The sequence below is a fragment of the Loxodonta africana genome, chromosome 5, assembly GCF_030014295.1.
Source record: "Loxodonta africana isolate mLoxAfr1 chromosome 5, mLoxAfr1.hap2, whole genome shotgun sequence".
Lineage (NCBI taxonomy): Eukaryota > Metazoa > Chordata > Mammalia > Proboscidea > Elephantidae > Loxodonta > Loxodonta africana.
In genome coordinates, this window is record NC_087346.1 from 144159015 (window position 1) to 144180551 (window position 21537).

Sequence of the window (21537 nt, forward strand, 5' to 3'; positions counted from 1 at the left end):
CATTTTTACCACAATAAAAAAAAAACAGCATACACACACACACAGTCCCTGGGTGGTGCAAACAGTTAAGACACTTGGCTGCTAATCAGAAGGTTGGAGGTCAAAGTCCACCCAGAGACACCTTGGAATAAAGGGCTGGCCATCTACTTCAGAAAAACCAGCCATTGAAAACCACAGGGTGCACAGTTCTACTATGACGCACAAGGGGTTGCCATGAACTGGAATCAACACAAGCAACTGGTTATATATGTATATGCATGTGTATTTTTCAAATCAAATATCTCCAAATCACATACAGTCCTGGTCAATGCTAATTTTTTCAAACAAATGAAAAATGACAGCATTTTTCTTAAATTGTTTGCCTGTGTGTTTTTGTTTTCTCTTTTGCCTGGAAGTCTTGCTTCTTAATTACACTAAAATTCTTACTTAGTTGTTTCAAAAAGTTAACATGGATTTTTTTTACTAACTATGAAATAGTGGATATCTATCTGTTTTCTTGAAAGGTATTTTGTTCGGATATATCCCAATAGAAACAGACAAAGCTAAAAAAAAAAAAAAAAGCTTCCTGAACAACTCAAAATCAACACTGACTTTTAATATTTATCATATTTAGGCCTTCCTTTTTTTTTTTTTTATCACACAGCAGGGAAACCCTGGTAACATAGTGGTTAAGAGCTATGGCTACTAACTAAAAGGTCAGCAGTTCGAATCCACCAGCGCTCCTTGGAAACGGTGTGGGGCAGTTCTACTCTGTCCCGTAGGGTTGCTATAAGTCAGAATCGACTCGATGGCAGCGGGTTTGGTTTTGGTTTGGTTATCACAGAGCAGAAGCTCTGGTGGCGCAGTGGTTAAGCGCTCAGCTGCTAACCGGAAGGTCACCTGTTCCAACCCACCAACCACTTCGCTGAAGATGCGGCAGCCTGCTTCGTAAATATTTACAGTCTCGGAATACCTATGGGGCAGTTCTACTTGTCCCACAGGGTCGCTCTGAGTCAGAATCCACTGGCTGGCAGTGAGTTTGGTTTGGTTTAATCACACAGCCATTGCTTTTTGATACAGAGCTCACATCCTCAAGCTCTGTTATATTGCAATTGTTCTTGTACCTCAAGATCATTAGTTTTCCCAAAATTCATTGTCCTATTCTTTCCAAGACTCCCCTCAAACATAGAGACAAATAGTATTTACATGAACAGGAAAGACCTGGTCCTGATGATTAATGTGGTATTTGGTGATTAGGTTCAATTTAACTGTGGGGGCGGAGAAAGAGTAACTTGGCTGACAGCGTTTCTGACGTGGGCGGTGACCGGAGGTGACAAGAAGAGACAACAACCGCGGAGAGACCACATTCAGGACCCGCTCTGCGGCTGGCTCAGCAACTGGAGCCTGGTCATCTCGGGGCTCACAAAAATGCTTTACTCTCCAAGTTCACCGTCCGACTGAGGACTAACGGTCCGCGCCCGGGCGGTGGGCAGTCATGGCCGAGACGAAACAGCAAAGGCGGACGCCTTGTGGATGGCGCCCGGGATTGGGGGTCAGTCTAACCTGGATCCAGGCGACCTCGACAAGTCAGTCGCCTGACCTCTCCGAACCTCGGGTCCCTCCCAAGCGGGTCGGGAAGGTTAATCCGGGTCCCGAAGCTCCGGGCATGAAGCAGGCCCGCAAATGAGCGCCTCGGAGTCGCAGTCCTATCCCCTTGGTGCCCCTAGCCCGGAGGGTCGGGGGAGGCCCGTGGGGCAGGCCAGGCGCCGCGCTTACCGTGCCGTAGGTGCGGCTCAGCGCCACCACCAGCTTCGCCTGGTTGTGGTGCGGATGCTGGGCCAGCTGAAAGGCCTCCTTAATCGAGAGCAGCCTCTTCTCCGCTCCCATAGCGCCGTGACCCAGCCGAGACCAGCCCTGGCCGTGGTCGGTCAACCCAAAGCCAAGTTTTCCTCAGTCTCCTCAGACCGCCACAAGCCAGCCTCAGGGCTCCTCGAAGCCCCAGGGTGTGGTTACCGCTCGAGAGTTCAAATAATTCCCGCGGGGGGAGGAAGTATCGCGAGACTGAGGGGAGCGCGTCCGGCGCTGGAGCGGGAGAAGAAGGAGCCACACGCATTCACGTCCCTCCCCGATTTGACGCATGCGGTGTTGGGTCTGTCCCGCTTTCTCCCGATAGGAAGTTTTCTTTCGGGGGATGAGGGGCGGGCACTTTAGTTCGGCCGGAAGTAGTGTCAGCAGGGGGCGTGAGGAGCGGAGCTGCTGTGCGACCCGCGGGACGTCAGGCTGGCGGCGCTAGGCCTGGCAGGGTCCTACGGCCAGCTGGGAGGTGAGAAGGAAGACAACCTCCGTGGGTGAGAACAGCGGGTCTGCTGAGGGGAGCCATCCATGCTCCGGCTGAGGGGGTATCCCGGGAGAAAGGGCGTTTCAAGTTGCGTCAAGGAGGGAAAAAAAGGGATTACTGGAGGGCAACATTCCCGGGTCGACTGAGGGGGCGTTCGGAGGTATCCTGGCTGCGTTCTTTTAAGGCCTGAGGTCCTGGGTTGGAGGAGGGCAGCCTGGAGGGGCTGCAGGGGAGCGAGGCAGTCTGATGACTTCTGAAAAGACCGATTTAATTTAGCAACAGATGATTCCAGGTGTCCCTGCTTTCGAGGAGGCCTCGTTTACGACTATGCATAACGACAAGGCAGTGAACAAAGGAGAACACAACTGGGATACTGTAGGATAGTGGTTATGGTCAAGACATTTGAAATGCCTTAGAGCAGGAACTGTCTTTAAACCTCTTTATTTTTTAGTGGAATATATCAGACAGACAAAAACGAGCATCTCAGTACCAACTGCCAACCAAAAAAAAAAAATTACAAAGCTTCTAGTATACATTTCTCGTATTCAATTACTTTCCCTCCACAGAAATAACGGCTTTTCTGAATTAACCTCCCCCGCGCAGGTTTTTATATATTAACAGCATATGAATAACCCCCTGAATAATTGTTGTTTTGCATGTTTTAACATTGTATGGACATTCATATGCACAACTTCCTTTTTCAAGTCGAATTTTTCAGGTTTATTCATATTGACATGTTAATAACTAACACCTACTGATCATGTACCAGACACTGTTCTAAGCACGTTACCTCATTTAATCCTTACAAACAGCCCCTGTCGGATAACTTCTATCTCCTTTTAAAATGAGGAAACTGAGGCACAGATAGGTTGCTATGGTATTCCATTGTATGAATATGCCATAATGTAGTCACCCATTCTCTTGGTTCGTATCCCTAATTCCTGAAACATTGTAGGCTCAGATGCTAGTTAGAGTAATAAATGTAGCATTTGAGTTGATATTTTGAATTACCAGAATATCTAATTTCTGAAAAGTCAAGAACAGTATTCCAGGTTAATCAGCTAGAGCAAAAGCCTAGAGTCCTAAGTATGAGTGGAATATACTGATAACATTTGTAACTCACTGTTCCTAAAATGTAGAATACCTGGAAAGAGAAACTTAGAAAGGACGTTAATTTTTTAACCAAGTATATCCAAAATAGGGTCGCTATGAGTCAGAACTGACTTGATGTCAGCAGGTTTGGTTTTTGGTTTCATATTCAAAATAATTCATTTCAACATTTAATCAATATAAATTGTTAATGAGGTAATTTGCATTTTTGTGTCCTAAGTTTCAAAATTGGGCATTATTTTACACTTGCAGCACATATCAGTTCCCATATAGCCACATTTAAGTGCTAAATGGATACATTGGGCAAGTGGCTACAGTACTGGCCTGCAAAACTGGTCCATACTTTGAGAACCATTACATATATGTTGTTAATGTCAGGTCAACTGGTAAACTAAGAATGTTTCTCATTTCGTGGCTTTTAACTGCTCAACTCTTTTTATGTTCTGGGGACCTACTATAATTGTGCTTTGTTTGGGACGTTTCTGACAGTGTTATGTCCTTTACTATATTTTATTTGGATATCTCACCACAAATGAGAGAAGACTTAGACCATTTTATCAGTTACTGAAGGATGATGAAGCATCTGGCCACCAGAAACCAAAACGAAACCAAACCCGTTGCCGTCAAGTCGATTCCGACTCATAGCGACCCTATAGCACAGAATAGAATTGCCCTACAGAGTTTCCAAGCAGCACTTGGTGAATTCAAACTGCCAACCTTTTTGGTTAGCAGCTGTACCACCTAACTCCAGAGGTCAGCCTAATTGTATTTTGATTTAGTTTTGCCTTTTTTTTTTTAATAATTAAACCATATTTTTTAACTTTTTTTTAATTATTGTACTTTAGATGAAGGTTTGCAGAATAAGCTAGCCTCTCACTAAACAGCATACATATTGTTTTGTGACATTGGTTACCAGCCCCACATGTCTACACTCTCCTCAGCCTTGGGTTCCCTATTACCAGCTTTCCTGTCCCTTCCTGCCTTCTGGTCTTTGCCCCTGGGCTGGTGTGCCCCTTTAGTCTAGTTTTGTTTTATGGCCTAATCTTTGGCTAAAGGGTAAACTTCAGGAGCGACTTCATTACTTCATCAGGGTGTCCAGGGGCCATGCTCTTGGGGTTTCTCCAGTATGTCAGACCACTAAATCTGGTCTTTTTAAACTAGACTTAACTTTTAGTGCAGTGGAAAAGAACAAATACTAACCACTATGAGAATAAACTCATAGTTCACAGAAGTCTCTTCCTGTCCTCAATAAACTTAGTTTAGGTGAAGAAATAACAAAAACTAAAGAATATTTATAGTAAAGATAGTTCCCAAATATCAAAATAATCATTCATTTAAAGGTAAATTATACATGGGACTAGATAGTATAAAAAAAAATTTTTTTTATAGGTGTGGTTAATTCAGTTTTGATGATGGAAAAAATATGCACATGGAATGTGGAAGAAAACTAGTGATGAGCTCACTCTAGAATTTACATATACCTTCAGATAGACTTTTTATGTCTTATCACTGCTAAAGTAGTGAGTCCTTTAAGAATGCTTTGAGTAACACAATAACTGAAGTATTAATAATTTTGCAGATGGAATGGGGTTGAAATGAAAATAATAAAATATGAGGACAGAACAGTTAAAAACCAACAACCGCCCCTGTTTAAAATACTTACAGTATGTGACATGGCTTGAATTTACTTTTTGTTTTCAGATTGAACTAGGTAAAAATACTATAACCTTAACTTAAAAATATTTACATTCATGCTTATATATACAATCTTAGTTTCCACAGTTTAAATATAAAGTTCCCTTTATATTGATGTAATAGTATAGTCTTTGTTGATCCTCCTTTAAAAAATTGTTTCACTTTCCTTTGTTCAGCATATTACCAAATAACCTAAATATAATTTGGGAATTTTTGTCTTCCTAGAATAAAAACAGAACACATGTGTTCAGTTACTGCAGACTTTCATCATTCTCTCATTAATTCTTTCAGACACATTCACTGAGTCCCTAGTATATGCCAAATACGGTGCTAGAAAGTGAAGGAGATGAAAAAAATAATGTATAGAACCCAGAAAAATGTTCATTACAAAAAAGTTACTGACCTGAAACTATATCGTAAGTTATTAGCACAACTCAGTGTAACATAAAACCGGAGATGTTCACTGACTTTCATTTTGGACATCAGCCATACAGGATGGCATGATCATTCTGTTTTTTGCTTTTTTTCATCTAGAGCTATGCCTTTAAAGTCCGTCCCTGTTGCTCTGTCTACTTCGATGTGCTTCTATCACATTTTACCTAATGCACTCCTCCAGTGATGGAGACCCAGAATGCTTCTAACTCCCTACCATCAAAAGTAAAGCTTCAGTGTACATCATCATACATGTTGGTCTTACAGAGAATTACTTTGCACTCTATACCTAGAAAGAGCCCTGGTAGCCCAGCGGTTAAAGCAGTTGGCTGCAAACTGAAAGATCAGTGATTGAAATCCACCAGCGGTTCTACAGGAGAAAGATGTGGCAGTCTGCTTCCGTAAAGATTAACAGCCTTGGAAACCCTATGGAGCAGTTCCGCTCTGTCCTGTGGGGTCCCTATGAGTCCGAATCGACTCAACAGCAATGGGTTTGGTTTGGGTTTTGGATATACGTAGAAGTAGAATTGCTAGATCATGAGATGTTAGTAAATCATTAATTTGACTTCAGAAAGGTAACCCCAGTCTACAATCCCACCAGCAGTGCTGGTTCCTATAGGGATTTCTTTTGCTTCCTCACTGAACACCTGGCATTATCCAGCATTCTAATTTTTACCAAAATGCTAGCACAATGTGGTATCTCTTTACACGTATGGCTAATGGCCTTTAGGTTTTCTCTTTTCTAAATTGGGTATTCTTTACCATTTCTTTATTGAAATTGCTGCCTTTTTCTTACTGATTTGTAGTTTACTTTGTTCTTGATGGAAACCCTGGTGGCATAGTGGTTAAGTGCTACGGCTGCTATCCAAAGGGATGGCAGTTCGAATCTGCCAGGTGCTCCTTGGAAACTCTATGGGGCAGTTCTACTCTTTCCTATAGGGTCCCTATGAGTCAGAATCGACTCGACAGCACTGGGTTTGGTTTTTGGTTTGGTTGTTCTTGATGTCTTTAGTTCAGTTCAGTAATGATTAATTTTGGTATGATTGAATTCATTTTTTCATCTTTTGCTTTTTGTTTAAGAAGTCTTTGCCTGGCCTTAACTCACAAAGATATTCTAGTGCGTTATAGTCTATTAACTACGTAGTTTTGCCATTCCCATTTAGCTTTTTCATCCGTCGTGAGTCCTCTTTTGTATGTGGCATTATATAGGTATCCAGTTTTATTTTTCTTTGTATAATGAGGCAGTTCTACAAATATTACGAGCTAAATACAACTATTCGCGAACTTTATTGTATACTGTATTCTCAAATTATATATGACCGTGTTTCTGAGGTCTCTTCTGTTCTGTTGCGCTATTTGTCTGCTCTTACACTAATTTCACCTTATTTTCATTTCTGTGTTTTTGTAATATATCTTAATATCTTACAGGGCAAGAATCTCTTTACTATTGTTTATACAGTTGATTCTACTATTCTGGAAATGTTCTTTCCATATAAATTTTAGCGTTTATGGAGTTCTTATAAATGCTATAAGTTTATAAATTAAATTTGTATTGAATTTATAGATTAATTTGGGAAAGTCGACATCTTTACAGTATTCAGTTATTCCATCATGAAATGTCTCTATTTTAAATCATCTTCAGTGTTCTTTATCAGAATTCTACACTTTTCTTCATGGAAGTCTTCTATATTATTGATTAATTCCTAGATCCTTTTTAGGTTTTTCCTCTACCTCCATTATGAAAGGTATTTATGTAATATATTTTCTAGTTAATATTGCTGGTTAAGGAGCCCTGGTGGCACAGTGGTTAAGCACTCTGCTGGTGACTAAACCAAAAGGACGGTGGTTCAAACCCACTAGCAGTTCCATGGAAGAAAAGACTGACAATCTGCGCTTGTAAAGATTACATCCTAGGAAACCCTATGAAACAGTTCTATGTTCTGTAGTGTCACTGTGAGTCAAAATTGACTTGACAGCATAGGACAATTGCTGGTATAGAATTTAAGAGCACCTGGGTTCAGCTCCTGACTCCATCACTTATTGGATGTATAACCTTGGGCTGGTATCTTAATCATCATGTGTAAGATGGGGACAGTGGAAGTACCTGGTTGTAGGGTTGTTGGAATTCTAAGTTAGTTAACATTTGTAAAGTTGCTCAACTACTACCTGGAAAATAGTAAATGTTATATAAGCTGTTAAATTAATGAATATTCATAGATTAATTTCAGATAGAGGAACCTTGTTGAACTCTTTTATTAACTCTAATAGTTTATATGTTGATTCTGTTGGGATTTTTTTGTTGGATGATTTGCGAATTAATAGTTTTATATCTTCCAGTTCTTACACCACTCATTTTTTTTTTTTTAAACATTCACTAGGACTTTTAGTAATATGTCGGGCAGTATCCCACCATCATATTTATCCTTACCTAATTTCATTTTTAAAGGGGATATATCTAAGGTCTTTCTTTAAGATAATATTTGCTCAAAGTTTTTAGTATATAACCTTTACCAAGTTGAGAATGCTATTTTTCTCTCTCTAATTTGGTAAGAGTTTTTTGTTTTGTTCTATTTTTTAAATCATAAAAAGTGTTGACCAGGAACTAAGAGTAAACATCCACAATTGATAAAATTATCTGAGTTTTTTTTCCTTTAGTCTGTGACTGTGGAAACCTAACATATATAAATTTTCTGAAGCAAAGCTATTCATGCTCTCTTGCTTGATTATAACAATTTTTTTGAATTCTTTTAATATTTTATTTAGGATTTTTGCAAGTAAAATGGGCCTATACTATTATTTTGTTCTTAGATTTGTAATTAATGTTTTATCATCCTCATAAAATGAGCTGGTCAGTTTTCATGCTTTTCTGTTTTCTTGAATAAGATAACAGTTTCCTTGGAAGTTTAGTGAACTCGTAAAGCCATCTGGGTCTGGTGTTTCTAATAAGAGGCTGATGATTACCTTTTCAGTTTCTCTAATATGTATTGGTCTGTTCTATTCGAGTGATCATTTCTTCCAGCATGAATTTTAGTATTCTTCCAGAATTTAGCCACTTCATCTAGATCTTCACATTTGTAGCATGGAGTTATCATGTTTTTAATTTTTTATCTCATTTTTATTATTTTTAAATCTCTTTCTTGATCAGTTTCACCTTTCCTGTTAGTTTCAGAAAACAGTCTTTTAGTTTTATTACTCTGTGTTATTCTTTCATGCACCATTTCTTTCTTATTTCTGCTTCTGTCTTTATTTCCTTCCTGCTTCTCTTACTGTTGCTCATTTCCCAGTATCTTGAACTGAATGCTTAACTTGTGGTTATTTAAACTTTGTTTCCTAATCAATGTGTTCAAAGCTACACCTTTTTTTTTTTTTTAAGTACTGGTTTGGCCAAGTCCCACAAAGTTTGCCTCATGCCTTTGCATTATTTTTCAATTTTAGTATTTCTTAAAATTTGTCTTGGTTATCTAGTGCTGCTATGTAACAAGAATACCCCCAAATGGGTGGCTTTAACAAACAAATTTATTTCCTCAAAGTCTAGGAGGCTGGAAGTCTGAATTCAAAGTGCCAGCTCTAGGCAAGGCTTTCTTTCTGTCTCAGGGCTCTGGAGGAAGGTCCTTGTCTCTTTTGAGCTTCTGCTGGTGGTTTTCATGTGGCTTGGCATCTGTCCTTCCGAGTGTCTGCTCTGCTGGCTTGTTGAATCTCTTTTATGTCTCAAAAAAGATTGCCTCAAGATACACTGTACACTAATCCTGCCTCATTAACATAACAAAGACAGCCCATTCCCAAATGGAATTATAACCACGGGCATAGAGGTTAGGATTTACAATACAAATTTTTGGAGGACATAATTCAAGCCATAATAATTTCCTTATGATTTTCACTTTAATCCATGAATTATTTCGTTTTCTAGCATAAGATTGTTTTTAACCAACTTTTAATGTCTACATTAATGCATTTGGGTCAGACAATATAGTCTGTATGAAATAGATCCTTGGAATCTAGTTATACTTTATAACCTAATGCAGGGTCTATTTTTATATGTTTGAAAAGAGTGTATATTTATATAATACCTAAGCTGTATTAGTATTTTAACTGTTTTTCAGGCTTCTTATGTTTTTTCGCTTATTTTTTGTTCGATCTCTTCATTTCTTTGAGATTTGTTTTAAAATCAACTGTAATTGCTGATTTATGTATTTCCCCTTCAGTTCTTCCACTTTTTACTTGATAAACTGATAAATTCTATATTAAGGTTCATATTCTGATCCTTTTATCAGTGTTAATTTCCATCTTTGTCCCTTATGATATTTTTTGGCTTGAATTCTTTTTTTTTTTTTTTTTTTTGGATATTAAGATGGTTATCCCAGCTTTATTTTGGTCCATAGTTGCCTGATACATCTTTTTTTGTCCTTTAATCTGTCTGTGTCATTTTGGTTTGAAGTATCTCTTTGGCAGCATATTGTCAAATACTGTTGCTACTGTTTTAATCCAGTATGAATATATGCCTTTTAATTGTGAGTCTCTCCTATTTGTATTTAATATAATTGCTACTATATTAAAATTTATACCTGCCATCTTCTTTCATACCTGTAGAGTATGGTCATATGACCACAACCTCTGAGGTCCCAGCAAGAGTCCTAACATCTAACAGCTCTGCAACCAGGACAGGCCCCCTAAAACTAATCCCAACAAGCACATCTGAAGGTAAAAAGATACCTTTATTGCTCTGTATTTGGAGTTTGGGGCATAAGGGATCTGCCTTTGCAGAAGTAATTGTGGGGTACAACTGTGTACCAACAAAGGATTAAAATGACCCTGTTCCCCCCAATTTTGTGATTGTGAGAGCCATTCCCAACAGGGAAATAGGCCTAAGCCTATGAGATAGAGTTGGAAAAGTCTATAAGGCTTCTTGTTCAGCATCCACGTTCTTGAATACTCTAAAGTTAGGTAGACAGTAACATTACCCATTGCTTTTAGGCTTTAATATCATGTCTCTAGTCTTATCACTCACAGGTTAAGGCTACCTTTCCAGATAGTCCAACAACTAAGTCACCAGATTCCAAGGGCATTTGGACCACTTACGAAAACCATCGGATCCTTGCACACCAGGTGCCCTTGACAACTCATCTGCCATCCCCCTGCACAAAAGTTGCCGCACCAGTGGACAACGAAGCAGACCACCAAGCTTTTAATTTCCAACGAGAGATAATATTGCTGCCGACAAAACAATGCACAAAGTGCCCCTTCACGCTATCATTACCAGTTGACACTATGCTAAGAAAATCAGCTTGCCTGGATGAGGACCGTTTCTCTTCTTGGGTAGCCATGATTTGAAGAGATACTCTGTGACCTGTGCCACTGGTAAGTGACTAACACTTTTACACACTGAACTGGTCCTGACAACTGAGATACCTTCTTTGTAACAGAAGAATATACAACATAATCTTGAAGAATTGCACAGTGGTGCAGGCCAGAAGCATACTGTGTGTGTATTACGGACCAAGAGACAAATCAGTTTGTAAAGGATTTTTAATCTCTTGTTTCTATTTGCCAGTGTTAGTCAGTATTTTTCTAGCTTAGCTTTTTACCTTCTTTCTGGTTCTTTATTCTGTTCTATTCTCATGGGCCCCAGAAATCCCTCTCCTGACCCACTATCAGAGTCAGAAAGTGAGGAAGAGGAAAACACTAATTACCTAAATGAGAGTTCTGGGGAAGAGTGGGATTCCTCTGAGGAAGAAGACCCCGTGGTGCCCAACTTAACACCTCTTGAGAGTCTTGCCTGGCAGGTTAAGTGTCTTTTAAAATATTCTACAACTTGGAAACCTTTAAATCCTAATTCTTGGTTATATCATGCTAAACTCTTGGATCCAAGCACACCAGTCCATATACTTCGAGAGATAGGTCTAAGACTCTCTCACTGTTCCCATTGTGTACCCAAACTGGAACCAATTCCTGAATGGCCCCCTCTGGCCTCTTGTGGCGTCCCACCTTTTCAGAAGCCCATTATAAGCCCCAGCCGGCTCTCTAGAGATCATGCATCTCTAAATGGAGCACTGCAGTTTGCCACCAAACAGTTAGGCCGAACATTGAGTAGAGCCACGCCCATACCTGAATACCTAAAACAGATCCCCAATTCATGTGTTTCCGGTTGTTGCTGTGGCTGGCTAACTAAAACAGTTAAGGAAACAACTCGCACCGAACCCATCAACACTACCTACTCCTACACTGACTTCCAAAAGGCAGTTAACAAACTCCTAAGTGCATCACTGTAAAGATCCATCATTTACTCTGATCATTTTTACATTGCTGTTTGAGAGAGGGATACAAAGTTAATCCTTACACAGCCCACGTTTGAGGAACTAATGGCTTCTCAACCGAAACCGTGCCATCCCTTAATAAGCCATAGCTACCAAGTACCCTCCCATAACTCAGCTCTAGAAAATGTGTATTGTGGGCATCCCCCTGTGAAAAAACAGAACTTCAGTGGAGAAATACTCCAATGGGACCATATAACAAAAGATAAGGTGACTATTCTCTATACTAAGTTTGCTCCTCAGTTTACTCTGCCTATTTGAATGGGCTTTAACTAGATATCTAATTATTAATAGGAAGGAAAAAGTAGGTCACCACCTCTTTTGTGGCTCAACTTTAAGAATAACCACTGTGGGCAGTAGAAAGTTAGCAACCCCCAGTAATACTTTCCTGAGCAGACTCTGCTCTGATATTTATTTCTAGATAGTTAGATTAAATTGAGTAACTAAAAAAGGAAAATAACAGGAATATTCTCTGAGCTCTGGTGGTGCCATGGTTAAGAGCTTGGCTGCTAACCAAAAAGGTCAGCAGTTCGAATCCACCAGCTGCTCCTTGGAAACCCTATGGAGACAGTTCTGCTTTATCCTATAGGGTCGCTATCAGTTGGACTAGACTCAACGGCACTGGGTTCTTGGTTTTTCCCAGCTTTTATATAAATATACTTGCATATAAGACACTGTAGGGGCTCCTACTTTTTGGTGGGGGATACAGTTTCAAACCTAACCTACACTATTCCAGGCCTATTACAGTACCCATAATTACAGCATAAACATTCTGTATCATAGGTTCCACCATTGCCTCTGGCTAACTTGACCTGTAAAGTCATCCCTCGAGATTAAACAGATGCTTGTTCTATAGGGAATATGTTTTGTGCATCTTGAAACCCAGACTTTGGTCAAGAGCAAGTTATACACATTCCAAAAGACCAGTGGAAAAGGATTGAGAAAGCATTTATCCTTTCAGTATTAACCTCTAAAGGGTTAAAATGTTTCCTCTGTGTAACATTGCCTGGAGCAGAAGTGTATGCACTTTGCACATGCGTTGCAAACTCTTTAGGGACCCTTGTAACTTTAAAGAAACTTACTATAAAAAAACTTAGCCTAATGCAACATTAAGAGTTTTAGCAACATTGTTCAGTAGTTAAGCTTTAGATTTTCTTCTACCTGAACAAAGAGTCTTGCTCTGTTTGTAGATGAGTCAAAACAAATCAGTATACAGCATATGAACTGCATGAGACCATTCAATCTTTTCACACACCCAACCATAAAGATGAAACCTGTGTGTGGCCCTGGTTGACTGGGCATCTGAAGGGAATCAGAAAATGGATGTTAAAGATGTATCATATATCCTCTTCCTTATTTTAGTTTTGCTTTTTCTGTTCTCCATAATTAAGTGCTGTATCCAATGTAGCATAAAAAATTGAAACAGAGAATCACAAATCCTACAACTGTATAGCAACTTTAAGGAGAAAGAAGAATGTTTATAACCTAATGAGTATTTCTGCTGAGCCTTAGTTGTCCTGTTTTAAGGAAAAAGAAGGGAATTGTAAAAGGGAGAAAAAATATGTTAGTAGAAAATTACTGACCAGAACCATATCATACTATTAGTGTGAGTAAATGTATCAAAAACTGTTCTTATGTAAATGTTCTGTGAAATTGGTTTTTAAAATGTTACAAGCACCAGTTCCCTTTTTTTTTTTTTTTGGTGGGGTAGTAAGAGGTAAAGAGTGGGCCTACAAATTAAAATATGTTGATGTTATGTAACCATATTACATTCTGTTTTCTCTGTGTGTGTGTATAAAAGTGCCTTGCTCATGAATACATTTTGGTCTTCACTCTAGAAGGAAGCATTTTCCCCAGCTTTGCAACTGAATAAACCAACAGCTTTGTACATGCTGAACAGAGTATGGTCATTTGTCCTCAAATAAAATAGATCCTGCTTTGCTTAAGGCATATTTAACATTCATTAAATGCTGAATAGAGTTAATAGATGTAGTATCTGTATGTATATAATATCTTTGATGGAAGGGAAATTGGCAGCTTCAGAGAAGAAGTACATTTGAAGAAGAGAATATCAGATATTCAATCAAGACCTAAATGTGAACCTGTTTGTATAATTCAGATAATCCCAGTAAGCACAAAATGGTAGATACCTGAGTAAGCCTTAACTTCTGTGCCTTGAATTTGGAGTTGAGGAGTGAATTTGCCATTTTTATTATGGCTATGTGGACCTCTGTTTAAATGCAGTCACAGTAATTATGATAAAGAGGGACAAATGTATCCTCCATTTGTAGAAATACTTATCAAAGGGGTAAAGAATAGGAATTCTAAACCAATGGACATTCACAACTTAGATAAAGTTATTATCCTCTCTCAATGCAGGTAGGCAGCCTCTTTTTGTTGAAGAAGTCCAGGTGCTTTAAGCCCTAACCACTTGCCATCAAGTTGATTCTGATTCATGGCGACACCACGTGTGTCAGAGTAGAACTGTGCTGCTCTGTATGGTTTTCAGTGGCTGATTTTTCAAAAGTTGATTGCCAGGCCTTACTTCTGGGTGGACTCAAACCTTTAACCTTTTGGTTAGCAGCCGAGCATGTTAACCATTTGCACCACTTGGGGACTCCACCTGAAGTTCAGATGAACATAATTCTGTCTTTTAATCTTACCTGCTTCCCCCCCAAAAAATATTGATACATGGCAGACGGCAGGCAAATTATTGGAGCCCTGGTGGCACAGTGGTTAAGACCTTAGCTGCTAACCAAAAAGGTTTGCGGTTTGAATCCAGCAGCCACTCCTTGGAAACGGTATGGGGTAGTTCTATTCTACTGTGCCCTATAGGGTCACTGTGAGTTGGAATTGACTTGATGGCAACAGGTTTGGTTTGGCTTTTGTTTTTTAGGGGATTTTCTTGCTGTAATGGTGCTCCCATTACACCTAGCCATCTAAAAAATTTCTCTATGAGGAAAACAGTGTTTTGATATTAGAGTAGATTGTTAAAGCAAAGAAGTCACTTTGGTTATTTTTTTATACAGACACATAAATTCTCTTACATCTTTAATAGATGGTTTTCTGCTTCTGGTTCCAGTGTTAGAGAATTCAATGTCTTTTAGAGTAGCCTGTTAGTTTTAAACATCTCTTGTTAGAAATTTTGTTGTTCACCCGACAACAATTATGGAGTACCTGCTATAGTTCAAGTACTGGGAAAACAACATTAAATAAAATACCACACATATGAAGTTAGTTATAAAACATATGGAACCAATATACATTACCCTAGAACTTTTGGCCATGGACCACATTTCTCTAGGGTCACATTAAATACATTTAAACCCTAATCTTTATACTGGTCTTTGAAATGTTTGAAAACTGCTTACAGTGAAGGGTTGTATAAAATAATTCAATAGGGGAGCCATCCAAGTATAGTGTAGAATCATGTGGCGGGCATATTCCAACAGTCAGACCCCATAAGGGTAGTCATCCAAGGGAATAGATAAAATATATGGGTATTTTATATACAGATTTGTTATATATGTTAAGTTCACGAGGCAATGGCACACAAAGATCAGGGTCAGATGTGTTTTGTTCACGGCTGGGGTATATAGAGGAAATCTTGGTGGTGTAGTGGCTAAGAACTACGGCTGCTAACCAAAGATCAGCAGTTCAAATCTACTAGGTGCTGCTTGGAAACCATATGGGGCAGTTCTACTCTGTCCTTATAGGGGCGCTAAGAGTCTGAATAGACTCAATGGCAGTGGGTTTGGGTTTTGATTTGGGGGTTAGAAAAGCCCAGAAAGCCTGGATAACTTTTTAGACCATGACATCTTTTTGTGCAAGCTGCTAACATATAAGTCCACCAATGAACAATATTCATTGAACTGAGGGAAACTGCGGGAGCCATACTAACTGAAACCAATCACCAGGTATTTCTTCTGTGTCAGCTTACTATTAGCAGAAGGAAAATCTCTGTGACAATTTTAAACAGAGATTAGTTGATGGGTACATGTTTTACATTGTGCGCAGACTACCAAGCTCTTTTAATTGGTGGCAGCAATGGGATTATATACTTTAAAAGTTTTGACGTGATACCAAGAAAATGGAAAGGATAAGGATACCACAATGACCCGACACTTGCCACCTACCCAGCTGCCTGTGAACTGTGAGAGCTATGGCCAGCTCTTACCAATGCCATATGGTAAATGAATGCTTGATGATAGTAATTTTTTTAAAGATCATTTAAAATATCAGCGTAGCAGGCCAACAGTACCGGGGTTGTTGCCTTCTAAACAGTGTTTGAACGAACAGCAAGATATGACTAGTGAAACTTTGTAGGAAAAAACTTGAGATATCGGTTCAAGAGATGGTTGAGAGCATCACGCTCAGTGACAAATTGTTGAGGAGTGTCAGAGATCATGTGCCCATATACATGATAGCGTGCAGTTGTGGAGTCAGTTAAAAATGTTAATGACGGTTTAAGGTTGGATCATAAAGCAGTAAATTGCGTGGAATTTGGACAATATATTTGTCCAATTTGGAAAGACAAAGATGATCATAATAACATGATTTGAAAATGTCTAGGATCATTTGGGTAGTTATGTCCTGTTTCCTGGAGTAGGACATAGCCAGTAATCTAGAGGGATGGTCCGGATCCTGGTCATCCTAATAAGACTAAAATTGAATTCCTACTATATACAGAAACCAAACTGGTGAGATATCAAATTGGATTTCAACAGGAATGCAATCAAACAGTGTTTAAAAATGACTTTGCAGTTAGTACATTAAAGAGCTGCTAGTATATTATTATTAAGTTTACTGTGTTGGGTCCACTGCTCAGCCTATGCTTAAGGCTGCTTCTCCAACTGATGTTTTGCAATGTAGTAATTAGGCAATGGTCCAATAAAGACAACTTCCTTTGGTAGATGCCCAAACAATTGGAATAGGCCAAGAGTATGGCCATCTTCAATCAAAACAAAAAAAAGATGCTAGATTGGCTTGATGGTTACAGCCCTAAGTTACCAGAATAGCTTTGATAGAGTGGCAGAACTCTGGTGACACAGTTAAGGGGCCAGCCACAACCTGGAGAACCAAATTCTTACATTAATTGAAGGAGTGGCATCAATGTTGGTCACAGCCAGTGCGTCCCAGGGGGACTTAGTCGCAAAATGTGTTGTATGGTGGTGGCCCCTGGCTACCTGCCTGGTATTGAAGTAGACCTCCAGGGGCTTGAATGCTTTGGTCCAGATCGCAGTTTACTTGCTTGAACCCAGCTTTTCTATGTTTGTCACTTTCTACTTACGACACGTCTTTAAATGTGTTGCGTTGCCAGATTTAGCAAATAAAAAACCAGAATGCCCAAATAAACTTAAATTTCAGGTAAATAATGAAATACGGAACATACTTATACTAGAATACTTACTACTTCCCTGAAATTTAGCTAGCCACCTGCATTTTATCTGGCAACCCTATAAATGTGTTAGTAACATTGATTAAACTTAGGTTGTAGTCTTGTGGTTGTTCCCCAGGGAAAAGTCTGGTTCTTCCTATTATATGTTGTTTTGTTTTTTAAGCTCCAGGTACTTGATGTGAGAAGGGAGAGTTAATACATAATTGCCTCAAAGTTACCACTGTTGAGTGGTGGAGGAGGAAGTCCAGTTACAGATACAAGTTTTTATAGGACATACATATTTGGCTAAAATAATCACATATCATTAAAACATCTCCAGACATATACATTTTCAAAATGCAGTCTCAATGAATAGGAAGTTTAGGTTTATTGGTTTTTGTTTTAAACAGTTACTTTATTACTGCCCCTTACCATGAAGGGAAAGATTGAGTGTACTGATTTAAAATATATATGTATTTCATAGGTAGCACAGTTCGGATAGGCATTCTTCATCACAGGAGAGGTCTAAAATTTGGAACACTTATTTTTGCCTTCCAGAGCCCCCAAAGACTCAAGAATTTGAAGGCAGGCACAAGGTATCCTAGAAGGTGGGGACGAGAGAAAAGTTTGAAACAAGGGGATTGGTTGAAAGTTTACTTTTCTCCTCTCTTTGTAGCCAGGTGATTATCCCTCTATCTAGCAAAAGACTGGAGGCTTATTTTCTGGAGACACTGAACCAAACAGATCTAGAACTGGGGTCCAGGGGAGGGTGGTGGAGGTAATGAGGTGCTATCATAAAAACAAGAGGATTAAGAGAATGTTGGTATTCTAAATGCTAGGAGCCTCCGGTTCCTTTCTTCCATCCAGCTACAGAATCTGGCAGCCAGACTTACAGCTAGCTCTGGCCAGCCCACATCCTGTGTGTACTCCCCTTGCCACCCAAAAAGTTTAACAATGAAAAAATGGCTTGCCTCTCAATCATGTGTCACGGTGAAGCCCAGAGTCCACAGCCTTGGTCATTCATGCATGGCTCTCAGTCACTTGAAATCACTATGAAGTTATAGCCAGGATTACTAGGCATTTGAGGAAACCTTCAACACGAATGATGAAGATCAAAACAAATAAAAGGCCCTGAGAAAAATGGAAATAATACAGGAAAACAAACTCCCCAAACGGAATATATAATTAATATTCTCAGAGTCACAGGAGAACATATTGTATCCACAAAATGAGAATATGATGCTTTTTTTTTTCATTTTTTGTGCTTTAAGTGAAAGTTTACAGCTCAAGTTAATTTCTCATACAAAAATTTATACACACACTGTTGTGTGACCCTAGTTGCAGTCCTTATAATGTGACAGCACACTCCTTCCCACCCCAAGTTTCCCAAGTCCATTCAACCAGCTCCTATCCCTTTCTGCCTTCTCATCTCGCCTCGGGACAGGAGCTGCCCATTAAGTCTCCTGTAACTACTTGAACTAAGAAGCACACTCTTCACAAGTCTTATTTTATGTTTCATAGTCCAGTCTAATCATTGTCTGAAGAGTTGGTTTCAGGAATGGTTTTAGTTCTGAGTTAACAGTCCGGGTTCCTCCTGCCTCAGACCATTAAGGATGCTATTTTTTTAAATAAAATAATAAAGTATACCCCCAAAACTATTGCCCTGAAATAATCTTCAGACCTTAAGCCAAAAATATCACCTGAAGTCTTCTTAAAACCAAACAATAGTTTAGCTTAATTAGTAGAAAATGTCTGTCTTGAGCATGGTACTCTGAAAAACTGAGATCAAACTGACAACAGTAACTGGAAAGATTAGACAGAAAGCTTAGGGGACATGAGTTTATGTCAATGAGGGAGGGACAACTCAGAAGAGGAGGGTGAGAATGGTTGCACAACTGGAATATAATCCATGCAGTTGAATTGTACACGTAGAAACTGTTGAATTGGTGTATATGCTAATGTGTATAATCTCAGCAACAACAAAAAATAAATTTAAAAATAAGTAATCATAAAATGCTGTTGGAAAAAAGTAGATGTGTTGGAAGATGAAAAAATTTCAGAAAGTAGAACAAAAAGAGAAATGGAAAATAGGAAAGAACAAAGAAAATCAGAAGATCGGGATGAGATGCAACGTCTGATTAATAGCAGGTTCAAAGTTAGAGAAGAGGGGAAAAAAAAAATCCCTAAAAAAGACATGAGTCTGCTGGATTTAAGGGGTCATGAGTGCCTAGCGCAGTGAATTTAAAAACACAAAAGCATATCATCATGAAATTTCAGGATACCAGGTTAAAGAGGGTCCTACAAGCTTCCAAAACAAGCCAGTTGCTGTCCAGTTGATTCCAACTCCTGGTGACCCCATGTGTATCAAGAGTAAAGCTACGCTCCATAGGGTTTTCATGGCTGTGACCTTTGAGAAGCAGATTGCCAGGCCTGTTTTTTGAGGTATCTCTGTGTGGGTTTGAACCACAAGTTAGTAGCCCAGCGCTTAACCCTTTGCACCACCCAGGGACTCCAAAAAAGCTTCCAAAGGGGGAAAAACAGGTTACTTAAAAAGGGTGTTTTCAGAATGATATTTGGACTTTTTGGTAGTAACAGTGGATGCTAGACTATGAAAGCAAGACTTTCAAACTTCAGAGGAAACATTATTTCCAACCTAGAATCCAAGCGTAGGCCTAAGATAAATCTTTACACGTGTACATTCTCAGTTTTTGATCTCACCATGTACCCTTTCTTAGGAGGATGCTGGAGGCTATGGTGTATCAGAACAAAGGAGTACTCTAAGTAAGAAGGCATGGGATCCTGAAAACAAAGGATCTCACACAGGAGACCAATGAAAGAAAGTTCCAGGATGACTACTGCATCAAAGTAAGTAGGATGGGGTTCCAGGAAGTGGGTCTCTAGGAAACTTTGGAAAGAAATGTTCAAGTTCATGGAAAATGTCAAAAGGAGTAAGACAGGTGTTGGAATATTATGGAAAAAAGAACGAGTACATAGGAAACCAGGTGTTAATGATGAAATGAGGAAATTAGAAGTATACCAAATTCCACATCTTGGATGCATCTCAGTGTCACAAGAATAAATCTGAAATTTTATTTCTTAAAATGTAATCACTATAATTACATAATCAGATTTTAGAAGTTTGAAATTAAAAATGTACTAAAATTGTAGCGTTGCCAGCTACTAGGTTGCTCCTTCAGACATCATACTCTACAACTGCGACAGATGCTCACCTTCAATAAGGTAGGCACTGCAGATTGTTTTCAGAAAAAATTTTCAATAACTTGTTTTGTAAAAGGAACTTTGTCCTTTGCTTGGGCAAATCTCAAAACAAAAATTATTTACAGAAATGTTGCATAGTTTATAGCCATAATTTCAACAAGCTTTTCATTTCAATTTTTAGCCTCTGTAGACTCAAAAGCATAAAGTATTATCTACTTTTCTAAAACAATATTTTGAAATTTCTTATCGTGTTTCTTCTTCCATAGTGTTTTTGCTACCAAAAATATTGTCAGATCCAGTGGCAGATCCATAATATATTCCTGTATAATGCTTTAGGTATTTTTCTATGAGTTACGCTTGAGTGTTTTTATCCTGTGTCCTATTCACATCAATATTGTTAATCTCAGAATAAATTGTGGTTTAATTACAGACAACATGTGTGATGATAAGTTTTTTCTCTTTGTCATCAAATCTATTGAGTAAACCATGCAAAGACACTTTTCCACCCTGCTTTTTTTTTTTTTTTAAAGTGAGGGATAGCATGTTGTTGTTGTTGGGTGCCGTCAAGTTGGTTCCAACTCATAACAACCCTGTGTAAAACAGAACAAAACACTACCCAGTCCTGTGCCAGCCTCACAATCGTTATGCTTGAGTCCATTCTTTCACCCGCTGTATCAGTCCATCTTGTTGAGCGTCTTCCTTTTTTTCGCTGACCCTCTACTTTACCAAGCATAATGTCCTTCTCCTAATAACATGTCCAAAGCATGTGAGATGATGTCTCCCCATCCTTGCTTCTAATGAGCATTCTGGCTATACTTCTTCCAAGACAGATTTGTTCCTTCTTCTGGCAGTCCATGGTATATTCAATATCCTTTGCCAACTCCACAATTCAAAGGCATCAATTCTTCTTTGGTCTTCCTTTCCTTCTTCCTCCAGTCTAGTTTTCACATGCATGAGGCAGTCAAAAACACAATGGCATGGGCCAGGTGCACCTTAGTCCTTAAAGTGACATCTTTGCTTTTTACACTTTAAAGAGATCTTTTGCCACAGGTTTGCCCAATGCAATGCGTTGTCTGATT

The 21537-nt window shown here is 39.0% G+C and overlaps 3 protein-coding genes across 7 annotated transcripts in view; 2 read left to right on the top strand and 1 right to left on the bottom strand.

The window, feature by feature from the left end:
• Positions 1-2092, bottom strand: part of NCAPG (non-SMC condensin I complex subunit G) — a 70074-nt gene extending 67982 nt beyond the window's left edge. For all 5 annotated transcript variants that reach the window (XM_064286049.1, XM_064286048.1, XM_064286050.1 and 2 more), the window contains exon 1: positions 1756-2092. In XM_064286049.1, coding sequence (XP_064142119.1) covers positions 1756-1866 — 111 coding nt within the window. In that variant the 5' untranslated portion in view covers positions 1867-2092. The remainder of the gene's footprint in view (positions 1-1755) is intronic.
• Positions 957-21537, top strand: part of LOC100662570 (protein FAM184B) — a 162593-nt gene continuing 142012 nt past the window's right edge. Inside the window, exons 1-2 of the mRNA XM_064286320.1 lie at positions 957-2302; positions 19975-20104. The gene's annotated coding sequence lies outside the window, so the exon portion shown is untranslated. The remainder of the gene's footprint in view (positions 2303-19974; positions 20105-21537) is intronic.
• DCAF16 (DDB1 and CUL4 associated factor 16) lies at positions 2214-19966 on the top strand. Its single transcript, XM_010591379.3, has 3 exons — positions 2214-2327; positions 10142-10252; positions 10547-19966. Exon 3 carries the CDS (start codon positions 11170-11172, stop codon positions 11818-11820), a length of 651 nt encoding a protein of 216 aa, XP_010589681.1. The 5' UTR covers positions 2214-2327; positions 10142-10252; positions 10547-11169; the 3' UTR covers positions 11821-19966.

Coding starts and splice junctions, on each gene's coding strand:
- DCAF16 (XM_010591379.3), top strand. CDS start 11,170: ATGGGCCCCAGAAATCCCTCTCCTGACCCACTATCAGAGTCAGAAAGT.